The 20,551-nt window shown below is 34.6% G+C and overlaps 3 protein-coding genes across 7 annotated transcripts; all 3 read right to left on the bottom strand.

The window, feature by feature from the left end:
• Positions 1 to 1,528: 1,528 nt before the first annotated feature.
• Positions 1,529 to 5,183, bottom strand: LOC130723891 (uncharacterized). 3 transcript variants are annotated; one of them, XM_057575037.1, is made up of 9 exons: positions 4,485 to 5,183; positions 4,127 to 4,394; positions 3,860 to 3,956; positions 3,461 to 3,545; positions 3,216 to 3,351; positions 2,959 to 3,113; positions 2,731 to 2,848; positions 2,433 to 2,621; positions 1,529 to 2,362 (listed from the first exon to the last, which is right to left on the bottom strand). In XM_057575037.1, exons 3-9 carry the CDS (start codon positions 3,864 to 3,866, stop codon positions 2,120 to 2,122), a joined length of 933 nt encoding a protein of 310 aa, XP_057431020.1. In that variant the 5' UTR covers positions 3,867 to 3,956; positions 4,127 to 4,394; positions 4,485 to 5,183; the 3' UTR covers positions 1,529 to 2,119. The 3 variants fall into 3 exon arrangements, with proteins under 3 accessions (XP_057431020.1, XP_057431021.1, XP_057431019.1); XM_057575038.1 differs by having other exon boundaries at positions 4,127 to 4,751; positions 4,881 to 5,183; XM_057575036.1 differs by having other exon boundaries at positions 4,127 to 5,183.
• Positions 5,184 to 11,177: 5,994 nt separating this feature from the next.
• On the bottom strand, positions 11,178 to 14,975 carry LOC130726822 (BRCA1-associated RING domain protein 1-like). 3 transcript variants are annotated; one of them, XR_009015015.1, is made up of 6 exons: positions 14,504 to 14,975; positions 14,139 to 14,259; positions 13,785 to 14,048; positions 13,176 to 13,247; positions 12,052 to 12,132; positions 11,181 to 11,938 (listed from the first exon to the last, which is right to left on the bottom strand). XR_009015015.1 is itself a non-coding variant. In XM_057578128.1 (5 exons), exons 3-5 carry the CDS (start codon positions 13,203 to 13,205, stop codon positions 11,624 to 11,626), a joined length of 426 nt encoding a protein of 141 aa, XP_057434111.1. In that variant the 5' UTR covers positions 13,206 to 13,306; positions 13,785 to 14,048; positions 14,139 to 14,974; the 3' UTR covers positions 11,178 to 11,623. The 3 variants fall into 3 exon arrangements, 2 of the variants coding, with proteins under 2 accessions (XP_057434111.1, XP_057434110.1); XM_057578128.1 differs by having other exon boundaries at positions 11,178 to 11,938; positions 13,176 to 13,306; positions 14,139 to 14,974; XM_057578127.1 differs by having other exon boundaries at positions 11,178 to 11,938; positions 14,139 to 14,974.
• A 2,187-nt stretch (positions 14,976 to 17,162) lies between these two features.
• LOC130726106 (adenylate isopentenyltransferase 5, chloroplastic-like) lies at positions 17,163 to 19,402 on the bottom strand. Its single transcript, XM_057577334.1, has 2 exons — positions 19,061 to 19,402; positions 17,163 to 18,527 (listed from the first exon to the last, which is right to left on the bottom strand). The coding sequence occupies exon 2, from the start codon at positions 18,506 to 18,508 to the stop codon at positions 17,516 to 17,518; it is 993 nt and encodes a 330-aa protein (XP_057433317.1). The 5' UTR covers positions 18,509 to 18,527; positions 19,061 to 19,402; the 3' UTR covers positions 17,163 to 17,515.
• Positions 19,403 to 20,551: the final 1,149 nt, after the last annotated feature.

The following is a 20,551-nucleotide window of genomic DNA, read 5'->3' as shown; positions in this document are numbered from 1 at the left end:
AATGTTTCCTCCACGAATACATTTTAAGTATAACATTTTTTTACTTATAAGTATAACATACTTAACCATATATCTACTTTACCTACCACTAAGTTCAAGATCGGTTTTCGATATATCAAAGTAATGACTTCTGGATCTTTTAAATAAAAAAAAAATTTAAGGGACCAATGTAATCAAATAGGATATAAAGATAACAATATGTTAAACTAAATTATTCTGGGTATTAGTTTTAACACCCCTCAATTAATCCCCCACCCTCCTTTATGCACCAAAATGTCTGAAATACCCTTTAAAATTTTATTTCATTCCAAACATATCTATTTTCCTGTCTTATCACTACCATCATTTTTGTTTATCACACCACCATTCACTTTTACTCTCATCTCATAGTTTTCTTCGTTGTCACTTTTCACACTTAATATATGTGAAAACATTTCATACATTGTAAGTGTGAACCGATGTATATTCATTCTCTCTTCACCTTCTTCCTTTCGTTTTAAGTATTTCACACTCAGTGAGCGAAACATTTTCACATTCTTAACAGTTGGTTCCTTCACACTTTGAAAATATTTCACACTCTTGAGTGTGAAATAAAAATAGAAAAAAATCAATTTTTAAAAAAAAAATAAAATTATTAACAATTCAATAACTCACACTCTTGAGTGTGAAATTTGAAAATATTTCACACATTTGAGTGTGAAATTTAATTATTAAAAACTAAATATTTAAAATTAAAAATAAAATTCTTAACACTTGGTTCTTTCACACTATTGAGTGTGAAATTTGAAAAGATATTTGAAAAGATTTCACACTCTTGAGTGTGAAATGAAAATTATAAAAAAATAAAATTAAAAAATTATTAACAGTTTAATAACTCACACTCTTGAGTGTGAAATTTGAAAATGTTTCACACACTTGAGTGTGAAATCTAATTCTAAATAAAAGAAAAATTTAAAATTGAAAATAAAGTCTATTCACACTACCGATCTTGAGTGCGAAACGTGATTGTGTTTCACACCCTTGAGTGTGAAACAAAATTGTGCGAATCGAGTATCTTTATTCTCTCTTCACCTTCTTCCTTTCGTTTTAAGCGTTTCACACTTAGTGAGTATGAAATATTTTCACACACATTGAGTGTGAAAATGTTTCACACTTAGTATGTGTGAAAATACTATCACACTTTGACTATCTCTTTATAAGAGAGGGTATTAAGGGAATTTAGAAAATAAGGGGTATTAAAAGAGGGTATTAAAAGAGGGTGTGAGATTAATAAGGGGGTGTTAAAACTAATTCGGTAATTCCCAATTATTCTCTGCCAACACTACAATAATTATTAAGTGCCAAACTAATAAAAATGAACAACAGCCTCTACTAATCAAATAAACAGAAGGGTAAGTTAATTTCTACCAAATTTCATAATTGACCACACCCATCTTGGAATAAAAAAACGTAGACAGAAATACTTTGTCTTTTTAAACAAAATACGACACAAAAATATTACGTCATTGGAATGACAGAAAACAATGTAAATCTCATACAAAAAAAACTACACTTATTACAGTTCATATCATATTTTATATTACACTTTTCAAAATAACAGCAAGAATACCTTTATAAAAAGTTCTGGGCAATTGTGATGTACATATAACATGTACAAAGCTACTAAATCTCATACCATAAATAAGATCAGTGAAACACCAGTACAATACATTTATAAAATTAAAGTCCTACCCAAGGTATGTTAGAGGAAAATGATGATGTCGAATTATAAGTGCTCCCAGAACCAAATGAAAAATAAACTGCAGAATATTACAAACAAATAAACATAAGATTTCCCATATCATCGACAGTTCATTACATCACATCAAAGTGAAACCATAAAACAAAAGGCAAAGACCATCTAAAAAAACCAGGACAACCAGCAAAGGTTCCAATCACTAAAAATTAAAATACCCCTCGGCAGTATAACAAAATATAACAAAACATAAGGTGATAGAGAGCACCCGAATAGAAACATTACAACAACATCAGAGGGGCAGCAAAACACAAGTTCTTGACACAGTCAAAATGGATAAACTACTTGGAAGGAACACATGATGTCTTATAACTGAAAAGACTCCTAAATCTCTTTAACATTCCTTAGCTTCATCCTCTTGGTAGGTTTGGAGGAGCTTGCATCAAAATCACCAGCACTCCCAACAGAAGAAAGAACAGAGGAACATTCCACCGGAGATATGTCATCAAGGGAGACTGTATTGGCACCAATTTCTGAAAGTTCATTGGAAGACTCAGCTATAATGTCACTCAAGTGACGTCCATTTGATCCACCAGCAAATTTAGAAACAAACGCATCGGTAAGCAACTGGAAATAGGAATATATAACTCATTACCAACAGTCCAAAGCAATTTTCAAATAAGAAACAAATAAATACCTTCTTAGGAGTTTGAACTTGAGAATTATGCTTGAACTTCTCGATAACAGAACCATTATCACAAGCCTTCTTCACTTTGAATGAATCGTCAAATTTCGCACCGTGGTCAGACATCTTCTCAACCTTAAAAAGGTACTCCTTCCCAACTAAACCCTTAATAACATCAGGATATTCACACGCATTCTTCCCCTAACATAACACAGGTAAAAAAAATATAAACTTAATAAAGGTAAAAACAAAACACCAAATGTAATAACACACACAGAAAAATATTACAACAAAGATAAGTAAATTACACCTTCCAACCAGCAAATAAATCCTTGCAATTCCTTTGGATTAGATGTTGACTATCAGCATCAAATAAGACAAATATAGCTGTGTCTTCACCCTCACAGACTTCAATCTTAATCCTAAACCTATGCATCCAAGAACATATCAACGTTTAGCTGATCTCCAAACACGAACAGCTGAAAGAAATACCAAAAAATAAAGAATAAAGGCAAAAATATATACTTCACTAACTTACCTTGGAATAACTTCAAGCACAAACGTAGCACACCCAGAACAATAAGGCATATCATCTTTAATTGTAACACCTCTGTGACAACGGCAGGACATATACCACCACTTCTCCCCCTCAAGTAAACCAGATACCTTAGCACATACAATGAATATACCTTCCTATAAACATATTTAATCAAAAGATAACTTAGTCTATATGTATAAACAAATAACTAAGAACGTAATAAAAACACCATACAATACACGAAATCATTAATGAACCTCAGCAGTTGAATGCAAATCCAGAATAGTCTTCCGAGGAAACATTGTTAAAAAATCCTCATCAAGAGAAAGAGTTGGCACATCACCATCAATTAAACCAAGAGGAAGGTGACAATCAATTCCATTACGAGCAAAACTACACACATCAGTAAAGTCCATAGATATAATTCGACATTGACGGGATAAAATTAATACAAAGACAAATTCTTTGCATAGGAATAATAAAAAAATAAATACTTGATTACCCATCTCGAAATGATGCTACTTCCGGGATATCAGGATTCCACATAATCTTCGTTCCATTCATAACATTTTGAAGAACAATATCACCTAAAATTGAATATAATGGACAAAACAATTAACAACTGATTAAAATCATTTAAAACAACACAGCTGCGATCAATAGCTTCCGAATTAGGATATTACCCCGAAATGACTTGATCTTAGAAAATTGAAGAACAACAACTGGCAATTCATCGCCTATAGTGGCAAGAAACCCTTTTACAATGTCAACATAACCACCAAACAACGCACACCTCACCACCCCCCTACATACACACAAATAACAACAAAGGTACGGGTTGAAAAACAATCTAACAAAAGTTTATTATGCAAATAAGTTTCACAGTATTGTATGCAGTTACTTTTCATCAGTTAAATCCAGCTCAATCTTCCTTGTGATGTTCCCAGATTTGGTATACTGCTTCTCATTTGAAGCTGCTGTGACTAATCCAATAAAATCTGAAAATGAAACATAAATTTCAAAACAAATCAAAATGCAACAACAATGAATTCCACCTCCAACCCAATAATGATCACAACATCTAAATATAACACACATAAAACTTAAACTAATAATCAACATCATTATACCAGAAACAAAATCAACAAAATGGAATTGGTCATTTTACCTATGAGAAAATCTGATTCCCCAAGAGTAGCATCAATGTCAGCAGAGTTTTTCAGGGATAACGCAATCGTAGGAATAGCATCTGAAGATTCAGGCACAACCCGTGTCCTCGAATTGAAGAAAATTTTGAACTCATGATCAGATGCACGAAATGCGCCCGAGTTTTCAGATTCACCGAAAAAATTTATCTTGTACACACCACCCTCAGAGAATTCACCCCTAAACTTACTGAGATAGTTCTTCTTGATACAAGCCTCAATTTTGACACCCTATACAACAAAATAAAAGCACAAATTATACACTATGCTTAGATTCCACAAGCAAAAAGAAGTAACAAAATAAAAACTAAAATAAATAACCTGTGAATCGATCAACACAAGATTCATAGCATATGCTTTGCCAGGTTCACCAACAGGAAACATTTCCCACAGTCGGAGAACCCGAACCTTAACTTTCCATGTATCTTTGCCTTTGCATAAGCTACGAAGTGGATGAAAAGGGCCAGTAAAAGCCATAATAATTGACAACAACCAACAATCTTCTAAACAAAAGAGAAGCTAAGCAAAACGAAATTGCTCTGACCAAGATAAACAGACTGAGCACAATATCCCAATATTTATAGCCAACTGAAAATGAGAAGCATATCAGCATTTCAAAATTCAAAATTAAAAAAATAATAAAAAAAAACATAAATTCAATTAGGCTTCAGAAGCAATCCTCCTTGACACATGAAAAACAAAACCTCTGCTACTAACCTGACATAACTTCTGATACAATACTAATCTCCTTCATCAAACCACCCATTCTGAACAAATCCAAAACCTTCCTCAACAGTACTACTTTCGTCCTTCGATTAATCACCTACCACACAATGGGAAATGAAACTTAGGTCAGGATGACGATTTTTAACCCAGACCCTGTCAACAGGAAAACCTAAATTTTCGAATTGCTTCCTCTACCATAATTACACCCTTACCTCTTCCTACCATATTACAGCTAACCCTAACAACTAAAGCAGAAAAAAGGATCTGCAACAATGAAGACTGCAACACTCTTTGGCTTTAGATCTGAGCACAAAAACGCAATCAATGATATCATCCCCTTCATGGCAACTTCGACAGCTATTCACTCGATGAATCCAACTACACTTATACATTAGACACGCAACAGAGATAAAGTTTGCGAGCATGACGATATCGCACGAACGCTTATAGAAATACAATTTGTGACCTTCAGCCAACAACACAGAGAACCTGCAGTAAAACAGGGGAAAAAAAGTCTCACAATCGAGTGGTCAAGATTATAGCGTGAAAATGGAGAGAGATTGAAATGGACGGCTAAGATTTGAAGTTCTTTTATGAATAGTGATTTCTTGAGTCTCTTTTAAAGTGTAGTAGATGTTGCATGTGTGGATGTTCCCTTTGACATCTTACACGTGGTTTGCAAACATAGTCTTTTTTATTGAGCCAAAAGGGCTACGAGCCCAAAAATGCTACCACATATTTGGAAGATCTCTTTGAGGAGCAATAGAAAATAGAGGGAAGCAAAAATAAAAAATAAAAACTTATAAAAACAACTTGAGGAATAGCTTGGCCAATGGATATACCACTACCATGGACTGGATTGTTGTTCTAGAATTCATGCATAAACTTTGCCTTTGTTGTTTAGAAATGTTGAGTATTATAATCATAAATCTTATGGAAGAGTATTGTAATAATGATAAATCATCTAGTTCAAAAAAAATGATAAATCGTCAGGGATGCTGGTGCAATGTCATCAGTAAAATAAAGATGGTTAGTGCAATAATAATAAACTTCATAAATTTTCCAAAAAAATAAAATAAAAGAACAGATAGTGTGTAAATAATAATTTTGAGGTGTACGCTAATTTTATTTTATTTTTGAATCAAGGCACCTTTTAGTCCTTTTTTTTTCAAAGAAACTTTTAGTCCAAACCCAAAGGCTGTGTTAATCGGTATGAGTGATGGCCCAAAGAACAGTATAACTGATGGCCCAAATTTAATGTAGCTAGACCCAAACTTTTAGAACCCATCGCACCATTTTATTTAATGTGTGTTCTTGTTCGTTGATGTATTTTCCTTTCAACAACAACAATAAAAAATGGAATTATCGGTAGCAGGGAATGTATAAAAGGAAAATGACTAGAGAAAATAAGGAATTATCTCTTTAAAAGAAGATGTAAATGGGTGCATGTGTAAATATTTAATTTTAAAGTTCTCATGAAAGTCATAAGCTTTCGTCTAGGTCGTTGAATCAATCTTAGTAGCATGCGTGTGGATTTGGTGTGTGTGAGACTAATCATATTCAGCTAATGGGACTAATCATGATCATGAAGAAGGCCTAGTATAAAAAATCAAAGAAAGTAGAGGCATGCTTTGGATATATGAAAGAAGTGAAGAAATGATGATAAGGATGGATGTACGAGTAAAGGAAACGAAACAAAACAAAGCATTCACACTGCAATTGGATTGAGTGGATTTGCTCTAAAATCCGAAATCAAGAACAAAATGGGAAAGCCTTACTACTTTTGACTTGTTAATTTGTTCTTGTTGTTCCTTTTTTTATGTTGTCTGCATTTTAGCTAATGTATGTGTGTGCCAAGATGTGAGACCAGATGTTGTAACATCGTGCTGTGACATTTGTCCCTGCGGATCTGCTGTGTGTTTGGCTGATTTTTCTAGAAGCTTTGGATGGATTTCGTGATAATCAAGTTAGGGTTATTGAAGAAGCTTCTCTATGCTATCTGGAATATATTATAGTGGAATCAAATCTGTTGAAGAGGATTTGATTTGGTTTAAATTGTGAAAGTTGTTATCTTTTGTTCAAATCTTATTTGATAAGATTTGTTACTGGTTTAAAAGATTTGTTCCAGATCTGTTTTATGGACTCTATTTTCGTGCAAGCCCATTGAAGATCAAGACCAGAAGAACGGCTATTTAAGGAGGCTTAACCCTAGTTGCAAAGTGTGCCTTGGGCACCCAAGGATTGGGTTTTTAGGGTTTTGTTTTGTGAGTCCTTGTTCTGTTATTTTGTACACCTCTCTACTGCCTCCATTGATAATCATATGGCTTAGAGTTGGTTTGTTTAGTTGAGTTGTAATCTCTTCAAATTGTTGTTTGATCATGAGATCTATCTTTCAATCTCTTGTAAGGGATCGGTCACTGTGGCAGTGATCATTAGGAGTTAGGGGAAGTTTCCTCATAGCTTAGAGGAGAAGGGCTAAGCTAGATTCACTTAAGTAATAGTGGTAGACATTGAAGAGGCTCTATACTAAGGGGGAGTACTTAGGTATAGGAGGGACTTTCATGTGACCTGAGAGCTATTATTTGATAGTGAATTGACTCCTGGATTGGTATCCTCCAGATGTAGGTGATGTTGCACCGAACTGGGTTAACAATTCCCTGTGTTTTTTTCGTTGATTTAATTTATGTACTGTTGTGCAATTGTCGAACCGATTGTCCCAACATCGCGTTCGACATCTGTCCTGTGCGAGAACCAGAATTTCAGTTCTTTTTTGGCAAAAGCATACATATATGCACACCTGCATGCATGATTGTGGTTGGTATTATTTGATGCAACATGCATGCGTGTGGTTGGCGAGTCAGATCTGGAGAGAATAAGAAATAGATCCTAATTGATATCTGATCAAATCCTAATGCAGAAAGTCCACCAGAAATGACATGTATGCTATGTTTGGTTGGGTGGAAAGAAAGGGGGAGGAAAGAAAACACGGAAACCGATGCATGAATTTAGACTAAGGTTAGTCTAAATTCATGCATCGGTTTCCGTGTTTTCTTTCCTCCCCCTTTCTTTCCACCCAACCAAACAAAGCCGTAATGAGGAAATTTGCAATGGCCATATCGTTACACTTGTGATGTTAACGGCAGTAATTGAGAAGTTTATGCTTGGATATGATTTTTATTTTCAGTCATATTTTGGACATACGTATGTCTGGCAGTCTGAAATTACCAGCATGACCACTAGAAATGTGTTTTCACATTTTTTAATAATTTTGTGATTTTTGGTAGTGCATACCCGTCATCAACTCATATGTTGATTGTGTGTCCAGCGACAAGGGGTTTATATATAAAAACTTGTTTATAATAGTGGCAAGATGTTTTTTTCGTACACCCTTCAAATAATATTCACACACCTAAAGTCATTTTTTCCTCAAAATATCCTTAAATGACTTTGAAGACTTTTTAAATAATCAATTTTCAAAAGCTAAATTTTATGTTTCTGAACCTTCAACTTTTGATTTCTATTTGTTTTGCACATCAACTTCTAGAAGTGTAAAACAAATACATTTTCAGAAGTCAAAAGGTTACTCGTACTCAATATAATTGCAAGCAAAGCTTTTATCAGTTGTCGATATTCCAACTAAACCGCAATAGTCGTAAAAGAAGCAACCATTTTTAGTGTTGCTAAAGCAAAATTTATGGCCGCTAAAATGATTATTTGTGTGAAGATGATTATAGTTAGCATTTGCATGCCTTTTAGGAGTACCTCTTGTACTTCTATTTCATAATATATGATTTATAAAAAAAACTCATGATATGATCACGAAGGGTGATTAAAAACAAATTGATATGAAACTAATTAGGTCCCTAAGTTGTCCCTAAATTAGTCATTGAAGTCATCCCTAAATCATTTGTTGAATCTGTTGCCAAATTTGTCACTATATCTGTCACTGAGTTTGTCATTAAAATTTGTCGCTAATAAATCAATCGCTGCAAGTTAGTGTCCAAGGTATTCGTCATAATATACCGCAACAGGTTGAGGAGAGTGGTTATAGGGTGCTAGAGGAGAAGCTCAACCCAAAAACCTTAAGGCAATTGGGTTGCAACTCTCCAGTTTATAAATCATTCAATTCAATTTGGTAGTTGAGTTAGAGTCTACTTAGGCTTGTGTTCAAGCAGAACCTCAGAGGTCGTCGTTGTGGGCTTGTACTCCTCTGTGTGTACTTGAGTCTTAGAGGCCCATAATTTTTTCCTTTTTTTTTTGAGCCCATCTTTTTTTTTTCTCTTCTCTTTTTTTGGTTTTTGTTTTGTTCTTTTTTTAGCCTCAAGTGAACTCAGATACCATTGTTAGGTTTGGATGTGTGCGGGCCCAATATACTGCAACAAATAGATGAGGGTGACTAAAGAATGCTCGAGTAGAAGCTTAACCCAAAAAAACTTAACGCAATTGAGGTTGCAGCTCTTCAACTTATTAATCATTAATTTGTCACTAACTTAGCAATGTGAAACTTTTTTCTTATATTTTCACCGACTAATGAACTATTTTTTATTTACAAAGTCATTAATAATATACATAAGTTGTTGTAATTAAATCCAGAGATCACAAATGTCAGACACAAGCAGCATAAACCTCATAAACTGATAATGACATCTATTAATTAAAATACACATAGTTCACTGGTGATGAAATGCGTATATATTATTTTCATGAGGTTGCTGATGAACTGATAAGAATATAAGAACAGATACTATACCTTTATGTTATAACCTTTGTAAAATATATATTCTATGCATGTTTGAGGTGGACCAAGATTCTCATTGAAGCGTTGGAAAATCATTAGTCGTACTATCTTTTTTGCCTTTTTTATATATATGGGATGGATGCAAAGCCTATGCCCCTTTACTAAAGGTGATTTTGACCATACATCGCATGTGTTGTTATCATTTATATGTAACCTTCCCTTTAGCCATTTTTTTCAAGGTTTTACCTCATATAGTACAAGCAAATTTATGGGAAATGCTCTATACTCTAAGGGGAAAAAGTGAAAGTGCTCAAGAACAAAATATGTTTTTTTTCCTGTGCCTCTAATTAATAAGGGTCCACAATGGCTAACTTTTTTAATATGGGGTGGTGAGTGGGCGTATAAAGGCAAACTGTTTGTTATATATTGGTAAGAAACTTAGAATCATGTGAGAAGAAGACAAGGTTCCTCCCCCCATTTTGTCTCTTTTTTCTGATTCACAATAAACGCTTAGCATAAGAATATAGTAAATGTACCTTTCATTAATTAAAAGAGTAATGCTATATCTTCTTATGCCTTGATATACTCACATATACTACTCATATATTCTTTTCTTTTCATTTTCTAATTATATTCTCATAACAAACACAATTCAAATCTAGTTTTTTTTTTTTTTTTTACTTTTCTTTTCTTTTTTCACCAGCTTATATATACTCTTGGAAAATGTTGGGGATATAACTACATATTCAATAGATGTAGTCATATAGACCATTAACTAATATATTTTTTCTTTTCATTTTCTAATTATATTCTCATAATAAACACAATTCAAATCTAGTTTTTGCTTTTGAACTTTTCTTTTCTTTTATTTTTTCACGAGCTTATATATACTCTTGGAAAATGTTGGGTATATAACTATACTAGGATAGTAGCCCGTCTCCGTGCGATGCACGGACGAGCAATTCTACTATTAATCATATTTATTTACTGAGTTTATTAAACTGAATAAATTAACTCCAAACTTGGATAATCACGTAACAAATGTGTTTTACATTTTTTTCCCAATATATAGGTGATAAAAAACCGATTATGACCTTTAATATGTATAATAAATGTGTTTTACATATTTTTCCAATATAACGTCAATACACTGACAATGTTATAGTTTTTTTTTTAAAAAAACTTGAAGTTTTTGTTAGAAATGTACAAATGTTGAAATTATAAGTCTAATTAAACACAAATATAACTAAATTATTTTTAATAAGCAAGAAAAATAACTTGATAATTTTTTATTATTTCTCGTACATATTGGCATTATGTACACCAATATCATACTTCAATAGCAACTAAGAATATAATATAAATTTCATATCTATTTATCAAAGGGTGAAACAATTATAGACAAAATAGTAAACAAAATAATCTCACTTAATTCCAATATCTACGAACAAACATAGAGATGTTATGTTGTTGAAAAGATTATTCAAACTTCTAGGCCATTAATTGACATGGAAGTAGTTTGAAAAATGAAAATTAACTATGGCATAAGTACTAAATTGACAACTATATCCACCCACTATATTCCAAACATGCCATCTTAGCATGTGTATATAACAACACAAGATGAGTGTAGGGCATAGAAACTTACGGAATGAATGCAAGTAACTTAAGATCACCCTCATTGCTTTCCAAGTGATCTTGTTTTTTTTTTTAGTAAATCACAAATACATTTCACTAAATAACCAACGGTCAAACATATTGCTAGCATCCCTCAATATCATAGCTTACATAAGATATAAATTCAATTGACATTCTGTACATAAGTGATCAAATCTTTTGCAGAATAAAGACCCTATCAACAGAGGGAAAAAATATCTGCTACAGAATGCGTTTTAGCTAACAAAAGGCTACAACTTACACGCAGCAATTGACTCCAGAATCCATGCGTGACCAATGACTTGGGAACCAGTATTGGCAGCTAGATCTTCTGCCGCATTTAGTCTCTGCCAAAGAGTTGAAACTTCATCCCCCACAATTTTTTTCCTTGTGGCGGATCAAGATTGTAAACAATCAACAAATTTGAAGCCACTTCAAATTCATGTCTTTTAGCTTCCAATTTATCCTTGCTTCTCAAAACTGCACCTCTTCCCACGTCAACTAAATCTTCAAGATCTTCCTTATAACTCGTCACATAATCACTCGAAAAGTAAAACTTTAAGCCACTGAATAGCTTTGGCTTATTGGCCAGAGCGCTAAGTCTGCCAGTGTTTGGGCTTTGGGCCACCGTTACACCCTTGGTTTCCAAGTGATCCTGTTAAAGCCAATGTGACCAAAGAGGATAAATTACTACAGGTTAAAGACCAAAACTGCAGAAACAATGAATCTTAAATATTGATATCTAGCAACTGAAGCTGAATGCATTACCCCAGAAGAATTCAAACGGTCGTCCCAAGCTTTGAAAACTGACTTAACACTTCCTGGTGTTGCCTCATTCAAGGCAGATGCCTGAAAGAGAGTACAAAATCATGTCTTTGATGAGCTAGCATTCTTAGAGGCCAAAAAAATTTAACTGTTCTTAATTGATACTTGACAAAATATAATAATCTATAATATTTTTGCATAAATAACGAATTGATCTGGAAGTTAAAGGAAAAAACATGCTATAAGACCAAATAGAAGAGAAACATACACAGAGCCAAGGCTGGGAGATATTCACGAATAGATTAGAGTGAGAGGAACTTTGGTTCAAACCAATCTTGTTTCACCTAGATATAGTGTGTTTATATATAGAAATCTTCATCTAACATGTAAGTTAATGTATGTTTAGAGAAAAAAAGCAACAGATTTCTCGATAGGAAATCTTGACAATAGGAGTTGTCATCATGAAATGAAGAAAATTGACCACAGAACTAAGTACAAATTTTTGGACAATGTAGGTAAAGTCATCTAAAATGATTCATTAATTCAGTAACAATATTTGGGTCTCTTTCAAAGCACAAAGATAGTACTAATAGTGGGTAGGCTCATTAAATGCAAAGCAATGAATTTAGTAAAAGAATTTTTGATAAGTTAAAGATCGCATTAAAATGGAGTATAAGGGGTACTCCAACTCCAACCCTTAATACAAAAGAGAGAAAAAAGAAACCAGAAAAATGAAGCCAAACCAGAAAAACCAGGACAACAGTACAGAGACCAGAGAATTACAGATACTTGCAACTGCAAATACAAACAATGTCCAACACCATTAAATGCCATCCAAAGTGCCTATACCCCAATCTGAATTTCACAAGCCTACCACGAGCCATTCCAAATCACCAAACAGTAGGAACAGCAAGAAAGCACTATACTAATAGAAAATTAGGCCAATTAGAAATTAAGCAAAATTTCATTTTCGGTCAATTGAATAAGTATTGGCTACCAAATCTAAGGCATAGGTTAATATCAATATCAACTTGATTTACATAAATTCTGCCTTTGTTTGCAAGAAACACTACTCAGATATAGACTCATCACTTGAATGCTAACACAATACATTATAACTAACTTACATATGGGTCTGATTTTTGCAACAGTAGCATTCTTTGAAAATGTTCCACAAGGATAGAAGAATGTCTTCATACCTGCACATCAAATATATATTTGGAATGAGAAGTATAGAGGAACTGGAAACTCTATTTACCTGCACATCACCCAATAGGTGGAATTAGCTACATGGATTAAACAACACCGTAATATCTTATCATGAATAATGTCTAAAGATAGACAATTTAAATCCAAATCTATACATGGTTTGGCGTATAATTTTTCTTGGTGTCCCTCTATCTCTAACTACTGGTCTACCTTATCTGGTATTCCCTCCTTACCGATGCGTCTATACAAGTCTTCTCCACATATCCCTAAATCACCCAAAAAGAGACCCTCCCATCTTTTCTACAATGAGTGCTAACTGCTACCTTGAATTTCTCTATAATGCTTGGATTCCTAATTTAATACAATTATAATATCAAAACAAATTAAACTGCAACAAAAAGGCATTCCAATTACAACACAATGTAATACACCACAGATAAGTATAAAAAACATAAAACTTAAACTCATAATCATCATCATCATACCAAAAAAAAAATCCTTCATTGAAATGGAAGGAGTTAACTTACCTATGAGAAAATCTGATTCTCCAAGAGTAGCTTCAATGTCAGCAGAGTTTTTCAAGGATAACCCAATCGTTGGAATAACATCTGAAGATTCAGGCACAACCCGTGTCCTCAAATTGAAGAAAATCTTGAACTCATGATCTGATGCACGAAATGCGCCGGAGTTTTCAGAAACACCAAAATAAGTTACACCACACCACCCTCTGAGAATTCACTCCTGAACTTACTGAGATAGTTCTTCTTAATACAAGCCTCAATTTTGACACCCTATACAACAAAATAAAAGAACAAATTATAGGATATGCTTAAATTCCACATAGAAATAGAACTACAAAAATACAAAATAAAATAAATAACCTGTGAATCGATCAAGACAAGATTAATAGCATATGCTTTGCCAGGTTCATCAACAGGAAACATTTCCCACAATCAAAGAACGCGAACCTTAACTTTCCATGTATCTTGCCCTTTGCATAAGCTACGAAGGGGATGGAAAGGGCCAGCAGTAAAAGCCATAATTAACAACAACCAACAATTGTCTAAACGAAAGAGGAGATAAGTAAAGAAAAATTGCTCTGACCAAGAACACAAAAATGAACACAAGATGCCAATATTTATAGACAAGTGAAAGTGAGAAGCATTTCAAAAATACAATTAAATTCAATTACGTTTCAGAAGCAAGCCTGCTTGACAACTATGCATACCAAACCTCTGTTACTAACCTGACATGGCTTCTGATACAAATCTATTCTCCTCCTTCAGACAACACATTCTGAACAAATCCAAAACCTTCCTCAACAGTTCTATTTTCCTCCTTCGATTCATCACCTACCTCACAATGGCTTAAAGAAACTTAGGTCAGAATGACGAATTTTACCCCAAATCCTGGTCGAACAGGAAAACCTAAAATTTTGAATTCCTCCTTAAACACGCAACAGGGACAGGACCTGCAGGCATGATGATAACTCACGAACGCTTAGCAGGGAAACAATTATGACCTTCATCCCATACTCCATCAACGCGCTATGTGACGCCAACCATACAGAGAACCCCGAGTAGAATAGAGGCAAAAAAAGTCTCACAAGTGAGTGGCCAAGATTAAAGAGTGAAAATGGAGAGAGAGTGGAATAGACGACCCAGATTTGAAGTTCTTTTAGGAATAGTGATTTCTTGAGTCTCTTTTAAAGTGTAGTAGATATGTACATATATTCAACAGATGTAGTCATATAGACAGTTAAAATAAGAAATGAAGAAGGAATAGATTGGAGTAATTAATGTGATATGATAAAAAAAAAATAGATTTATGTGAATTGTGAAGTGAAGTTTGTATTGTTCGGGTGTTTATGTGCCTGTTTGGGTACATAATTAATTATGGTTAATAGAAACTTTTTTCCTTAACTTTTGTAATTGACTAATATGATTTTAGTCTACTTATTGTATCTAAGGGTGAGTTTTCTAAATGACCTAAAATATTTTTTAGGTTAAATAATCTTATTTCTAAATGAATGATTAATATTTAAAATAAGTATAATTTCTAACTCGCTTACTTATTATTAGTCATCCACTACAACTAGCGTGATTTAATCCATCTTTTATGTTCATTTAAACAACTTGTGTATCTAATCTAACCATAAACTATGTATCTAAACATATCCCTCACCCAAATTATAAATAAATGACAAATTAAGGCACAAATCAAATGAAAAAACCAAAAAAGAAGCCACTATCTGCCAGTCCCCACCTCCACTACACTGGTGGGGCATATTCCCATCACAAATCAATGAGCAACTGTGATCAACCTTTTAAATTGGACCCACCAATGAGTTTGATGAATCGATGCAGGTGCACCACAAACTATCAGTCAGTACGGATGATGAGATGATCATTGATCAGTGATCACAAAAAGGAGAATGTACTGTATGTACATGTTCATTTCAAATAAAGGGAGAATCTAATATACACCAATTTTAGGTGGTGTAATTTTACACCACCTACTTTGACTGGTTATAGCAGGTCAACACATGATATTTTTTAAGAAAAAACATCATTAAAAATTTGTCATATATTAAATATCTTTTAAAAAAAATGTGTTTACCTATTATAGTAGGTTAAAAAAAGTGGTCTAAAATAAAAAGAAAGTAAAAAACTTTTTCTTTTACTTTTCATTATACACACCCATCCCCTCAACTCACTTCCACGTATCCCAATAATGCTTCTTACCTGTGCGGCCGCCAAATATAGAAGGTACTTTCAAGCAGTGTTATCAGACTCGGACCGATGATCGACTCGGTCGAGGCACTGGGTCAATGAGTCAATGGTTCAACCACTGGGTCATTGGTTTGATTGCTTGACTCGGTTTATATTAAAAAATTATAATAATTTAAAATATAACCTTAGTATATCATATATATAAAATAATATGCATTCTTCTAAACAAGAAGTAAGGTGGTGTAGTGGAAATTTGGATTAGCTTTCCTCCTTGAGGTCCTGTGTTCAAGTCCTAGCCATGACAATTTTTTTAAATAACTCTCAATTGAATATCATTTGACCAAATAATTAACATTAAATGTAAATTAATTACAGTTTGACCATTAAAAACAGTTTCGACAAAAAAAAAAGAAAAATCAGAAAAAAAAAAAAAAAGACTGACCGGTCCAAAAAAAACCGGCCGAGTCGCCGGTTTATTACCTGAACCGGCCGGTCCAAACCGGTTCATACCGGTTCAATTACATGCCCGATCCATTTAATGGCTCGGACCGGTCAAGGTTCCGGTTCCCGGTTCAACCGGTCGAACCGGCCGGTCCGGTCCGAGTTTTATAACTATGCTTTCAAGTTTCAACTTTAGTATTTGCATTTTGCTTTCACACGTGATATATAATATAATGGGAACGGAAGATAAATGTAGAAAAAAAAGGTTGGTACAAAGCATATGCAATGTGAAGTGATACACATATCAACAATGTTGTTTGATTTACATTAATAATCTATGACATTTTTCTCTCTTTTCTTAAACTCTCTATCATAGAGAAAATGTTTGAGCCTTCATTTGGTATATCAATTTTTTCTATTGTGCTAGTTTTATCCCTGCCCTTTATCCCTTGACAAAACAATCTATTAAAACAACTGTCATTTGAAAGAGAACAGAGTTTAGAAGAGGTACAGGATTAAGGAGAAGTTAGGATTTAGAAGAGCTAAAAAGATTGTTTAGCTCAGTTAATGTGAAGGAAAATTTTGAGTCTTTGATTGCATTGGTAGCGATAGCAACTCATCATCATCATTTTTTCCCAACTTTTCCCTCTTTTTAAAGCACTTTTCCTTAATATTATCAGTAATCACACTGGGATAATCAATGTGTAGCTATAAGATTTATAAGAAAATATGTCACACAAGTATCAAATTAAACTAGTATTTCCAAAGTTCAACTGTTACATTCTATGCCCCCCACATCAGCCCTCAGTGCAGGATCATATATGCTATGCTCCATTAACATATTTAATTAATTTATATGGAATACACTCAAGTATTCCTGATGTAACCCAAGAGAACCCAAAAAAATTACATAGTTCACATTCTCTGCATGTAAAACCTTAACTGGCCCAATGATGACCCAGAGAAAAAATTCAAAAACCCAAAATGTAAGACTTTTACTCAATGACATGACCTAAAAAACCCCAAAAAGAGAGTATCTTAAAAAAAAAGTGTGAAGTGCCTCTATATGCAGATTCTCTGCCCCTCTAGTGTGTCACCGCCACCGCCGCAAAGGCCGGGAGGGCCACCTGCGGTGACCTAGTCGGAACACAAGAAATTTCCTTGTAGAGAAAGTTATGCAGGATCATGAGACTCTTGGCGAGCACGTGATCCTGCCACGCTTCCTCCGAATCAGCAGAGTCACCGCTGCTTCTTCGGAGGAAGACGTCATTGGCATCTAACCGATGCATGCTCCTCCTCCACACCCTGTGGAGGCGATGAATCTTCTGAACCTGGCGATTGGCGAGGGTGCAGTTGTTAATCTTGGTCCTCGCAATGGCACCCTCCAGAAGCCGCAGTATCGTCATGTCATCTTCCCCATTCGCCTCTGCTCTCAAGAAATCGTCAAACTCCGGCACACCAATCGCCCTTTTGATCCCTCTAGTGTAATCCGCAGAAGGATCGAAGAATTCACGAACCTCATCCACTTGCCCCGCCTCAATCATGCGATCCGCACGGGCCTGAAGCGAGGAATGGAGAACAGGGAGTGAAACATCAACCCAGAGGAAGCAACACTCGTATCTCAACCTGAACTCTGCATGATGGTTCACCAGAGCATCAAGGTAGGAATTTGAACCGCCAGCAATGATGGGTAATCCATCTTTCTTCACGATGGAATCGATGGCGGAACACGCATGGTGGCAGAAATCATTAGCAGTGAAATTATAGTTAGGATCATCCACAGCACCGAGAAGATGGTGTGGGATTCCACCACACTCTTCCTCTGTTACTTTGTTTGTTGTGATGTCAAGGCCTTTGTAAACTTGTATTTTGTCTGAGTTCACTATCTCTGCTGGTTGGAAGTGTTTGGCTAAATCTATTGCCAGCTTCGTCTTGCCAGTGCCAGTGGCCCCCATTATCACCACCACTTTGTCCTTGTTCCGGTGGTGGCGAAACAGAGACTCCATGATTAGCCCATTTTGGAAGTTTACTAGTGGCAGTTCTTGCTTGCAAGGAGATGGAGGCACTGGGATAATCATCTTCTTTTAAAAATTATACCTGCATAGTTGACGAAACATTTTTTATGATTCAGTCATGTAATCAACTTTACAACCAAACAAGCTCATAGGGGCACTGATTTACAAACTGTTTGTTGGGAATTGATATTTTGTGGAAGCTATTATACAAATCAGTTTTTATCAATCATGAAAGAGATGGGCACACAAGTGATGGGAGATAGTTTTGTTTTCTAGCTGTAATAACTCAGTTAGTTGAAAGAAAAGATAAAGTTAAATATTTTTGTGTTTGTGACTTTGTGTCTATCCATGAAAACTGTTTCTTAGTGTTTGGTATTTTTCTTAATTTATTACACCCAATGACAGGGAGAAAAGTTGGAAAAGAAAAGAACAGAGGAGCTTAGTCTGTAAACAACACCATATGTCAGACATGTATGAACATTTGAGGATGTGAATGGGAAATATTTATGTACCAAAACAGAGCATTTAAAACAGGGGATAAAACAGAGCAATAAAAACAGGGGAAAACAGAGCATTTACATGGACCACCATGCTTATGCGTATTTATGTACATACCGTCAGTTTCCAAAACGCGGCGAGCAGAAGAAGAAAGAGGGTGATAATTTATGATCTTGTGTTGAATATAAAGTGGTGTGAAGGTGCTTGGCTTAAAAAGAAGTTATTGGGAAATTTTTATGGTTAGGTAAAGTGTTGGAGATGGATGGTTATTGTGAGTGGATTTTGTTGTGGAGCAAAGGAAGCTCACACACACTGGTATTTATATGCGAAATAGAGACTGTTTTTGGCGACTCCAAGCATGACATTAAAAGTTGAATGCTTTTCCGTTGCTGGCCTCAGAAATTCAACGAATTAAAGTAGAAATAGAAAATAGGGATAAGATGAATCATGAATGGGCGTCTAACACATAAGAGGCACTGTTTATATATAGCAGCTTGGAGCTGTTGCCATGAGCCAGAGGACAGAGTCTGTAAAATACATCTTTTTTTACAAGTGGAATGACACATTTGCACTATCAACTCATTTTCATATTCATTTTCTCTCTTATTTTTTCATATCATTATATTTTCCAACTTTACAACACTTTTAAGGGTGTGTGAATAAAACTTTATTCTTTTCACAAATCGTTTTTGTTTACAACTTTGATACATTCTAGCCTTTTATTTTTACCTTTCTTCATTCTCTATCATATCAACTAACATATATTTCCCTTCTATTCTTATTTCCCTCATTGAGTCTCACTGAATTTGGTGTGAATAGATTACTTTCCTATAAAGTTCTTAGATAAAAGATAATTTATGATTTTTTTTATCTAATATGAACCTCTAAAAGAATGTTCAAATTCAGACCCTCGTCTTTTGCTTGTTACGGCCGATCACACCTCATGTAAAAATAACTCCATCATCTCTTCTTTGGAGAAAGATTGGTCTCCTTCTCCCTTGCTTCCCGAAATGACAAAGGCATTATTCACTTCTCTAATCGTTAAAATCATGACCACCTTAGTAGCCAATTCACTCCGGTTGTCAGAATCCCGAGCTACAACCATCAAAGTCTTTCATCTTACCAGATTTTTCTTAGTTTCGAGTTCCACCAAAAATAGACCATAAATAATCGCAACCGCCACCACAAACTCAGCCCTTTAGCACCATACTAAACTCTAGATCAGTGAACCTGGACTCATACCAAGTCAAACTCTAATTGATTTTGAGGGTTCACATTTTTTTCTGCTTACCCCCTTCCCAAACCTTAGTCGCCGAAAACACCACACCATGTTTGTTTTCGATTTGATTGAGTTTTAGATTCATTTTTCTGTTTTTTAAATTAGATCCATCAATTATGAACACTCCTACTAATAGAGATAGTGAAATTCTGGTTCTCGCACAGGACAGATGTCGAACCAAATGTCTATGACATCTGGCACAACGTACAACAAATAACAACAGAAGTGCAGCACAATATTAAATCAGAAAAATAGTAAAGAACACAAAGGATTGTTAACCCAGTTCAGTGTCAAAACACCTACGTCTGGAGGATACCAATCCAGGAGTC

This window comes from Lotus japonicus, chromosome 6 (assembly GCF_012489685.1).
Source record: "Lotus japonicus ecotype B-129 chromosome 6, LjGifu_v1.2".
NCBI lineage: Eukaryota > Viridiplantae > Streptophyta > Magnoliopsida > Fabales > Fabaceae > Lotus > Lotus japonicus.
This window is presented reverse-complemented; position numbering and strand designations above follow the sequence as displayed.